Here is an 11,544-nt window from a genome sequence, read left to right on the forward strand (position 1 = left end):
AAGTATGTCAATGTAATTTATTTATTTGATTTATTTTTATCTATTTGTTCACCAAATTATGGTGTGCGTTTTTTCCTCCAATAAGCTATAAATATAAAACAGTGTTATCTGAAATCATTTCTTCTAACAAGTTCCAAGCGGGTTCCTTTATTCTACAAGGACACCGATCCCTTCTCTCTATCTTCTCTATCTCCCTGTATATATACACACAATTGAACAAACAGAACCCTAACAACGTACACATTAAAAATCGGACAAGTTGATCATCATCTGTATCGTAATAATGGGTCACGGTATTACATCTATTCCTCATCATCTATCTGTAGAAAAACCTAATTTATAAGATTAAACTGTACCTACATGTTTACATGTGTTTAGATTTAGATATATGTATATATTATATAATTCAATCTTGCCATTCCAGGTGACAAAGGCCGACCTAGCAAAAAGCATAAATCTTCAAACAAGGTTCTTCAAATCCCCTAATTGTTTCTTTTTTGAAATTTATGATGTGTATATATCATTTCACTGAATTATTCTATGTTTGGGTGGCATTATATGTAGGACGAAAATAGGGCCACAGTAATAGATGATGAAGACGCTTACTATGGGGAAGATTTATATGATGAGAATCGAGATGGTATATCTATGTCCTCTATTTTAAAATTTCAAGTTGTTATCGTTTTTATCGTTTTGATTTGAATTAACTTGGGTGAATTGAGTGACTGAGTTATATTGAGTGTAGGTGAAGGAAAGAAGAGAGATTTCACTATGCTAGAACTTAAACCTGATCATGAGGATCGGCCTTTATGGGCTTGCGCTGATGGTCGAATCTTCCTCGAAACTTTCTCTAATCTATACAAACAAGCTTATGATTTCCTTATTGCCATTGCTGAACCTGTTTGCAGGTCTCATTTTATAAGATTTTGTACATGGGTTCTTCTGTAAATTTGATTTTGCAATGCATTATTGGACACTTATATGTATGAATTTTGACGTATAGGCCTGAGTCCATGCACGAATACAACCTGACTCCTCACTCATTGTACGCGGCGGTGTCAATTGGTCTTGAAACTAAAACCATTGTAGGTGTTTTGAATATGTTGTCAAAGACCAAGGTCCCGAAAGAGATGATTGATTTCATACATGCTTCTACAGCGAATTATGGGAAAGTTAAGCTTGTACTTAAGAAGAACCGGTACTTCGTTGAATCCCCATTCCCAGAGGCAAGACGATTTGGCCTTAATTGTTTTTTTTTGGGTGGTTTGGGGTGGGGGGTTATTGAGATTAATAGAAATATTGGGCTGTAAGTGGATGCCAATGGTTATTGACAGGTACTGAAGAAATTACTCAAGGATGAAGCTATATCTCGAGCTAGGATTGCTCCTGAGGTCTGTGCTTAGTATTAAGTTTGATAGTTGCAGTGTGTATATCATCATGACAATGTTCACATTTTATAATTCCATTTTTGTGCATTAATTTGATAGTGGTTCAATTTCTTATTAATGTTTTGATTAGAATTGGTTTGAAGTTATTTTTTCCCTTTTCGGTGAACAGTTTTGTCGATGCAGTCAGTGAAGAATGTACTTTGTTAATTTGCATTTTCTGTTGTATGACTCCGGGCATGCTATAGATTGGTACAATATATTTATGTCTTCTCATGCGTGTATATTTGTGTGAGCATGTGTGCATTTCTATGTTTTGAATTTCAAGACCTGTCTGTTTTGTAAGATTTTTCTAGTCTTCACTTCTTCCATCACTGTTGATGAGCATTCGTATGGTAGATTTCAAATTGCTCCTTTTTTATTTATTAAACATTTGCCTTTAAGGCTTTAACATCACAACTCTTCCTTTTTTGTTTCTTAAACATTTTCCTTCAACATCACAACTTCATTTTTCTGTGGGAACAAAACAATTTTATTCCTACTCTTCTTTTTTCTTCAAATCACGTTTCCCGACTTATTTTTTTGAATGCATTTGTTTATGGGTCTTGTCCAGGGGCTACATGGAAGTGATGGTTTCACAATTAGCAAATCACTAGGTGAAATTGAAGGTGGGCACGATGAGTTGCTAAAAGAAGCAGAATTGGCCGCTGCAGCTGAAGAAAAAGAAATTCATTCATTTGAAGTTGACCCTAATCAGGTAAATTTTGTGCAATCCTTCTAAACGGACCAACTTGTAGTATACATAGGCTGTGTGACTTCAATCCTTTAAGGGAACTTTTTTAGTTCAAAATGCATAAGTTATATTTTTTATTATTTTAATTTTTTTTTTGATAATTAAACAATTTTTATAATTTTGCACCGCGATTATAAAATCCACATCATTAGCTTGAAAAGCTCGGTCCATGTCAGTTTTATTGGAGTCCAATTATAGGCTGTTTACTGGTATATTTTAGTTATTTCAGTTGTAGATTGTTCAAACCGTCCAGCTTAACATGAGAAATTAGTTATATTTTTGGACCAAACAAGAACCCGAGAGAGAGGAGGGGGGGGGGGGTGTTGCATGTTACTCCTCTTTTAAAGGAGGATACTTTTGAGATATCCTAATTCCTAATTTGACTCCAAAGTAAATTACTGTTTAACTTTAACCTTGAATCCTCAGTATCTTGATATTTTTGGTTGCCTAAGTAGCGTGTGACAAACACTAAATCTTATTTATCATTGACACTTATGAGTTATGTGAACTTATGATCATGTTTGATTTAGACTTGACCTATGTAGATGTCTTGATGGGTTACAACCCTTGTTGTATTTCTGTCATATGAAGACGTCTTACTCTGATTCTAATGCAATAGATTTTAACTTATTTTTATTAAGTCTTGTCTTTAAATGCATATGTAAGATTGAAGCTTTTGAGAACTTCTTTGGAAGATTATAAGCTACATATGTATTACATATTTATGCACCATCAATTGATTACTTGCTAAAGGCATGAATACTTGTATTGATTGAATATACAAGATAGTTAATAAAAAGCTAAAAACCTGAGTCATTACTCTTAATCAAAATCATACATGACAAACTAATAATTATACGGAAATTAAATTTGTAATGTGCATGAAACAGTTTAGTATAGGATTTAAATAAAAGACACATAAGGTTAAAGGTTAGAGAAATGCAAACCAACTAACACCATAGCTTTTAACATGGTTCGGTACCGTCATTGTCACTAACGTCCATGCCTTGAGAAAACCTCCCAAGGATTCCATTAATGCTTTCACGTGAAAGATGAAAGCAAGCCTTTGCACTTCACATTAGGCCGAAGGCGAGCTCCCCTTTTTACGAGCTAAAGAGTAACTCACTCCTTTGCAGATCTTCCCAAGTTCAAGAGCACAACCCTCCTAGTTTTTAAGATGTCCAGGGTCATATCCTCTTTCAGGGTTCAGAAGTAACCCACTACAAATGCTTCCACGAGCAGCCCATTTACCAAGTGAACCACTTGGACTTCTACTCTCAGGCTAGAGAGAACAATAAGAATGTCCCTTAATAGACATATACATGATAAGCTCACAACCTAGAGTCATGGAGGTAGTAGATCATGGTAAAAGCTGGACACTGGTAAATGCAGGATGAGCCATATGACATGAAGTGTATGGGTGTTTGAATGTGGTTAATCTGACGAGAGACCTTGTTTGCACAGGATTGGATCTGAAAACTATCCTATTTGAACTTCACTGTGGCGTGCCTCGATCATCAGCATTCTCTCAATCACTCGCTCACCTATTGGAGTATTTGAATCAGTACCTAATGTCTCACTCACAAAAGTACTGGTCTAAGTACTTTAATTTCACTTAACTCAACTACACGAGGCTGGTCTCTGCACTCGATTTCGCATCTCATGAGTACTGGGAAATGTACTTTCACTCACACTCAAAACTCATAAGAGCACATAAAAAGGCGCGCTCACTATAACTCAAAACTCACAAGAGTACTAAAAATGCATACTCAAAACGCTTACGCTCAACTCACTTGATTACTGGTGGGTGTACTCGGATTTCACTCTACACTCACATTATTGAAAAATGGAGGACAGCACACTACTGCTCTCAAGTTCTTAGGTTGAGGATGAAGTGATATTTATAGCCCTTTTGAAAGTTATTACCGTTGGAACAGGTCGTGGTGTGTTTAAACAGAAATAATCAACGCAAAGTCAAGACGTCTTTGGGGTCGTCTTGAGGACAGGTGTTAGTCATAGAGCTTGACTACTTTTTCAGACCTTGCTGATGTCATCAAACAGATTCAAAATAATTCAAACTAGTTCAAACTAATTCAAATTTTGGGAATTTGAACTGAGGAGTGTGCTATGTACTAGCCAGCCAAGGCTATAAGTTGATTTGGTTTTGATATTTATGGGACTACCATTGGATATGATTCGGCAGCTGAATCAACCAAACCTAATAAGATTTGATTTGGAAGATATCTCCTACACGAGGACTTATGGTATTGTGGCTGGGATAAATATCTACTCCACTTGACATGTCATTGTGCATAATTAAGACTAGACTTAGGAACTTGCTCATCTCTTTAGGTGTCTTGGCTTCTAGTGCAAGTGAGCCTAGAGCCCTATATACTGGAATATACAGCAGTACATCCAATATTTAATTAAGTCATAGATAGCAGGACAAACAGTCCCTTGGCTTGACTTTCTAAAGACTTAAACTATATGTAGCAGGACAAGCAGTCCTTGGCTTGACTCTCTAAAGACTTAAACTAATATGGATGAGATGAAGACAGTGGATGAGCATTTAACATGTAGTTACTAAATTACGACTTTATATTAAATCTAATCACTCACTGAGAACTAATCTATCCAAGTCTTGATTAATCGGATAGGCATATTTTGATTGATCATCTCAATTCTTGAGTAGCTCTGGCTTCACTCTCTTGTCATGCATAAGTCTCTGAAGTTTGAGGAGATAGTTTTAGCGAGCTTTTGCTCCATGGATCAGATGGACTGATATCTCTCCGGCCTGTGTAGATGGAGGCGGAGCCGACACAGCTCGATCATTATGGACCGCGGTGCCATTCCTTTCTTTATTCAGGCAATCATTATGGAAAGAGCATCTTGATCCTTCCTATGAACCTGAGTTTATGTGCTTAACTGATATACACACACTCAAGCAAATAGTTAAATACTTGCACTAATATATTACAATCATCAAAATTACCAAGTTAAGCTCGGTTAGAGAGCCTTTAGGCTGACAGTTCTGTTTTATCTGCGGAGGGGTCTTACTCTAGGAGTTCCACTGACCTCTCCCATGTTGTATCTATGCACGATCCACTCTTGTGCTTTCTTTCCATATTTTTTGGCAATTTCGTTTATATGTGTACTTGTTCTGTTTTTAAATCCGGAGATTAATTTAGTATATAGGCTTACTTGTATTACTCTTATAGAAATAAAACAGAATCATCCACTTATGGAAAATTTGAGTTGTTGCGCACCAGAAGTATGATAACATGGTGTAAAATTAGTCATTATAAAATTATGTTTTTGTGTTCTCTTATGGAAAGATCATATTCTTGAACTATGTTCTATATTGACAGGTTGAAAATGTAAAGCAACGTTGCTTGCCCAATGCTCTAAACTATCCCATGTTGGAGGAGTATGACTTCAGAAATGATAATGTGAGTTATTTTTCAACTTTTGCCCCTGCTTTAGGAACTACAAGATGACTGTTTAGTCAATCTTGTAATTTTGTGTTTTTTGCTGTATTAATCGCTCATTTCCACCAGGTTAATCCTGACCTAGACATGGAGCTGAAGCCTCAAGCACAACCTCGGCCATATCAAGAAAAGAGTCTTAGCAAGATGTTTGGAAATGGTAATGTTGTGGTTACGCGCCCATCTCTTAAAAAATGATCTTCCAATTACATGCTTGCATTATTAGTTGCATGTGCATAAGTGCCACCTTTTAGAGTTGAAGATAAACAAACGGTCACCCTTCTTTGCACAAAACAGGTTTTTTTTTTTTTTTTTTTTTTTTTTTTTTTTTTTTTTTCCATTTTCTTTGTGAATTCTTGCACACATCATCAATGCTTTCTTATTCTAATTTCTTAAACAACTCTATCCTATAAACATTCTTAAAAGAGGACAATTATTCACTCTTCTCTGCATCTATGCTCAGACTTGGGCCTCTCTCTCTCTCTTTCTCTCTCTCTAAACCCACTAAGTTAAGGTGAGATAATATAGGACTTTTGTATCGTCGACCATGCATTTTGATGCCGATTGTTTGGATCCATAAAACATATTCCTATAGTGTTTCTGTAATTGAAATGAGGATTTTGAGACAGATGAGAGGCAATGCAAGAGAGGATAAAATAAGAAATGAATACGCTTTTGAAATATTGAAGGTATGGCAGCAATTGAGGATAAGAAAATTTTTTTCCAAGGATCATACTTGTTAGGATGTGTGTTTTGTTTTAGCTGTAGACAGAGGTATCACCGGGACAAGAGCGAGGCTAAAAAAGACACTGGCTGGGGTAATACTGCAGATAAGTGGTGCCTGATTCAACGGCGGGTATGGTTTTGTAGATATGATAACGAACTTATCTCCCATAGTGAAAAGTTGAGGGTTCAAGTGGCTGTGTGTTATTTCCCAAAAGAAAAGAAAAAAATATTGTAGGCATAGTTGAATAGCAAGGGAAATAAAGAATTTATGTTGACAATTCCAAGTTGTCAGTAAATATGGGTCTTTTCATTCGGCTAAATTTTACTCTACGAGTGGGGGCAGCACAGGCAGCACCTCTGCATCAATCGCAATATTAATTGTCTATGTTACTTGATTTCTAGAAAATTAGTTCCATTACTAATGATAACAATTGGAAGGATGAATTCTTTTTTTGTATCTTGCAACATTGTGATTTCGGAACCATCAGCATTCTCATAACATTTATCTACTTTTATAGAACACTTTGAGATGAAGAATTTGTTCCTATCTTTGCAGACACCTGTATTGTCTTGTTGTATATTTATGCTGTTCATTGTTGAGCAATTAGCAAAAAAATTTTTTTTTTGTTTTCATGTGGCAAATATTGTAAATTGGCGTCATGTTATGCATTTAAATTATTGTTGCTTCTCAGTGAAGGGATCATCTTTATGCTGTTGTCAAACTCTGTTATTTGCAATTTAATAAATTTTTTTGTTTGACATTACAGGTAGGGCGAGATCTGGCATTATTGTATTGCCCTGTGGTGCAGGAAAATCTCTAGTGGGCGTCTCTGCAGCCTGCCGAGTACGAAAGAGCTGCCTTTGTTTGGCAACAAATGCTGTTTCTGTGGATCAGTGGGCGTTTCAGTTCAAGTTGTGGTCAACTATACGAGATGAGCAAATATGTCGTTTCACATCGGATAGCAAAGAAAGATTTCGTGGTAATGCTGGGGTAGTTGTGACAACATATAACATGGTTGCTTTTGGTGGTAAACGGTCCGAAGAATCCGAAAAGATTATTGAGGAAATAAGGAACAGAGAATGGGGATTGCTCCTCATGGATGAGGTAATTCTTACATTACAGTCGATGTTTACTTTTTAAGCAGTACACGTATAAATGCTTCTAATTTTTATGGATATGGTATGCATTTTTTTGTTCAGGTGCATGTGGTTCCTGCTCACATGTTTAGAAAGGTCATCAGCATTACGAAATCTCATTGCAAACTTGGGCTAACTGGTATGTGTTTGGCAAATATAGAGATGTGTCTCCAATAATTTGCTTTCACCCTTTACTGAAAAGTAAAAAATTGACTTACTGACTGCAGCAACACTCGTGAGAGAGGATGAAAGGATAACAGATCTGAACTTCCTTATTGGTCCCAAATTGTATGAAGCAAATTGGATAGATTTAGTGAAAGGAGGATTTATTGCAAATGTACAGTGTGCTGAAGTGTGGTGTCCAATGACAAAGGAGTTTTTTGCCGAATATCTGAAGAAAGAAAATTCTAAGAAAAAACAGGTTTGTCAACCTGTTATTATTAATTTTTCAATAGATATATGGCAAGTTGTTTCTGCAGTTTTATGATTTTATATTTGAACTTCCGTTGCGCAAATATGAGAAACCTCAGTGTCCCATTGGCTGGCTGTCAATTTTATGCCTGCTTGTCAGACTTTCTTTGAGCTTGTTCTTCCTTGGAAAAGGTTCACACGTTGTGATTTATCTCTTTATTTTCAGGCACTCTATGTGATGAATCCTAATAAGTTCAGGGCTTGCGAGTTTCTTATCCGGTTTCATGAACAGCAACGCGGTGATAAGATAATTGTTTTTGCTGACAATCTTTTTGCACTCACAGAGTATGCAATGAAGCTCCGGAAACCTATGATTTATGGTGCTACCAGGTCTTGCGGATTTTATCTGTTTTCTTTGTTAAACATTTCAAGGATTTCTATTCCTTTTAGAGAGTTTTTGCTTTGCTGTTTCACATCCGTTAAAAACGATTGTTTATTTATTTATTTATTTTTAGTTTTTTGTGCAATGTGCAGCCACATTGAAAGGACAAAAATTCTTGAGGCTTTCAAAAGAACTCGTGAAGTTAATACTATTTTCCTTTCAAAGGTAATTTGCATAATTAGTATTTAATTATTTTGCTTTGCAGCATTTTCAAATAAGTTCAATTTTGTGTTCTGAGTTCCAATGATCTTCCATTAAAAGTACATTGTTTTGAAATAGATCATGATGCATAGACAGATTGTGCGATGATGTGCATGGACAAGCTTGCTTATTGTGGTCAATGAATTTAGTTGTAGGGTTAATGTGGGAACCTGCTTCTTTCAAGATATTTTGTGGGAAGTTTTAAATTCTTTTTTGATACAAGAACTGAATTTTGTTGTTGTTATTAGTCGACTTTTTATCCATTTTTCTAATCTTATTTGTATATATAATGATATGCATATATACATAAATACATTATATATTTCATAGTATACTCATTTGGAAAGTCAGGCTTATTATCCCAAGTGGTTGATATTATTGCTTTGTTATTCGCAGGTGGGTGATAATTCAATAGATATCCCCGAGGCAAATGTGATCATTCAAATTTCGTCACATGCGGGTTCAAGACGTCAAGAAGCCCAACGGCTTGGTCGTATTCTTAGGGCTAAGGTTATTTATTATTTCATTATTTTTGTTCTTGGATATTGTGGTTGTGTGTCAGTCCTATCTCCTCTTCAGATTCTATCCGCATAAATAAGCCAAGTGGGATCTTTTCTGTGAGGTGAGGAAATGAACTTGATCCCATCTTAAGAAGTACTAAATTCAGAACTACTTTGTCACTTAAACATGCTTACAGAGCACTGTCCCAAAATGTGATTATACCTTTAAACTATTGGAGCTGTAATCCAGAATATCTATTGAGTATATATCTATGTCGAAAGAGGAGGGAGGAGGGTGGCACTCAAAGGCAAGACATACCATTTACCCCATGATAATTTTGGCCGTCTTAAATGAGGAAGAAGTTTGTAATTGAACCTGAAGCAATTCTTTGATAAATTATTTAAGCTGAGGCAGCCCCATAGAGATGTGGCTGATGGTTTCAACAATTTGACCCACCGTGTGGATCTATACAATGATACAAGGCTGTCCAGTTAAGTTTATTTTTTAACATGGTTAGTGTTGTTGATGTCAAATTTGTTACTGGGTTGACAGGGTCGTCTTCAGGATCGGCTGGCAGGTGGCAAAGAGGAGTATAATGCATTTTTCTATTCCCTTGTGTCTACAGATACACAGGTATGCATTCTTTTCTATTGCCAAACTATTTTCTATATATATATATATTTTAAACTCAATACAACAGAGCTTTTCTCAACTATTTGTAACCGGCTACATAAATCCTATTTTGCTTTTCCACTATGTCTTAGGGCGGAACTCTAGGAGAACTTTTCACCAATGATGCACGTGATTCTCTCTTGAGTAATCATATACTAAATTTTATCTTATGTTGGCTGCAGGAGATGTACTACTCTACCAAAAGGCAGCAGTTTTTGATTGATCAAGGTTATAGCTTTAAGGTACAAAGCCTTCTATCATGTTGTGTGTGTATGAGTTGTGTGATGTTCTCTCTCTTCTGTTTGAGGTTACAACCAATGTACCTATTGTTTGTTTGCTTGATTGCTTCTATTTTTATTTTTTTAAAATTTTTTTTATCAACTATAAATTTCTTCTGCATCCCATGAATAGATCCTAATCAGAACTACTGACAGGTAATTACAAGCTTGCCGCCACCTGATTCTGGAGCTGATTTGAGCTACAATAGTCGCGATGAGCAACTTGCACTTCTCACAAAGGTTTTCCTCTTAGCTTTCCCTTGTCGCCTGAGACATGATTGACCAGCCAAATTCACTGAATCTGTTACATAACAGGTACTGAGTGCTGGTGATGATGCGGTTGGTTTAGAGCAGTTAGAAGATGATGCGGATGACATAGCCCTTCAGAAAGCACGTCGTTCTGCGGGATCTATGAGTGCCATGTCAGGAGCACATGGGATGGTTTACATGGAGTACAAGTATGGTTACCTCATTCTATACCCTTGGATAATTTCATCTTCGCTTTCCTACAATTATGGTTTCTGGATCTTTTAATTGCCTTTTTAAGTACACAGATTTTTCCACTACATTACTTAATATATCTTTTTATCTTATTTGTAGCACTGGACGGAAACATTCTGGGCAGATGAAAGCAAAGCCCAAGGATCCAGCTAAGAGACATGTTCTATTCAAGAAACGATATGTTTAAGATCATCCAAGAGATATTTTCTATCTAAATGTTATGGCTAAGCAAACTTTCGAACCGTGCAGAATGGTGATTTTTTTATTTTTCACTTTGATGTCATATGAGTAGGGTAATTGTAAATTTCTCGACAGATTACCTGTTTGGTTTACCTTGAAATAAACAGACTACTGGTATATGTATATTTGAAATGGGGACTCTGGTGTACCTCTGTTCTTGGCTGAAGAACACACCGTTGCCCAATTTTCTACTTTTGTAGGGTTAGGTGCCTCCTGCTTTGGGTGTACTTAATTGTTAAGAAAAAAATGAAGCAGTTTGTGATGTGCAATCCGTGTGTGTGTGGGTTGAACATTTGAAAGAAAATGAAAAATGAAGAGGGAGAGAATCGATGAGGTTCAGCTTATCTTAAATTCTTAAATGCAAGTCATTTCCTTGGAAAAGATGTTATACGGAATTATAATCCTTTGATGAAGTGTGGGTTTGGATTTTGGAAACAGGCCATGTTTGGTTCAGTTTAGAAAGTGGAAAGTGAGAAACAGTTTTTTGTTTTCCAAAAATTGTGTTCTGAAAATTCAGCTAGAAAAATGAGTTTATGAATTCTTGAGAATTGTTTTTAGAAAATTAAACTAAACAGACACACCATTTTTATTAGCTTGAACAGAATTGGTATATAATTGCTTGTTTCAAGGCAGTAAATTGTGGCAATGGGGTGTGAATTTTCACTCGGACATTGGTCAATGTTTACCCTTTCTCATGGATTGTAAAAAAAAAAATCACCTCTTCATGCAGAGGTCACTCTGAACCCCGCAATAACCGTAGATATTCTCTTTT

General features: G+C 36.0%; 1 protein-coding gene across 1 annotated transcript; it reads left to right on the forward strand.

Moving 5' to 3' along the window:
* The first annotated feature begins 116 nt into the window (after positions 1 to 116).
* Positions 117 to 11,041, forward strand: LOC132282427 (general transcription and DNA repair factor IIH helicase subunit XPB1). Its single transcript, XM_059784100.1, has 20 exons — positions 117 to 293; positions 425 to 468; positions 565 to 640; positions 746 to 908; positions 1,004 to 1,226; positions 1,335 to 1,391; positions 1,999 to 2,142; positions 5,547 to 5,627; positions 5,736 to 5,823; positions 7,157 to 7,494; positions 7,590 to 7,665; positions 7,754 to 7,947; positions 8,164 to 8,327; positions 8,472 to 8,544; positions 8,977 to 9,090; positions 9,634 to 9,714; positions 9,936 to 9,995; positions 10,188 to 10,271; positions 10,347 to 10,489; positions 10,632 to 11,041. The coding sequence occupies exons 1-20, from the start codon at positions 284 to 286 to the stop codon at positions 10,717 to 10,719; spliced, it is 2,301 nt and encodes a 766-aa protein (XP_059640083.1). The 5' UTR covers positions 117 to 283; the 3' UTR covers positions 10,720 to 11,041.
* Positions 11,042 to 11,544: the final 503 nt, after the last annotated feature.

This window comes from Cornus florida, unplaced genomic scaffold, assembly GCF_030987335.1.
Source record: "Cornus florida cultivar Cherokee Brave unplaced genomic scaffold, ASM3098733v1 CherokeeBrave_3.0.0_Hap2_Chr11, whole genome shotgun sequence".
Classification (NCBI taxonomy): domain Eukaryota; kingdom Viridiplantae; phylum Streptophyta; class Magnoliopsida; order Cornales; family Cornaceae; genus Cornus; species Cornus florida.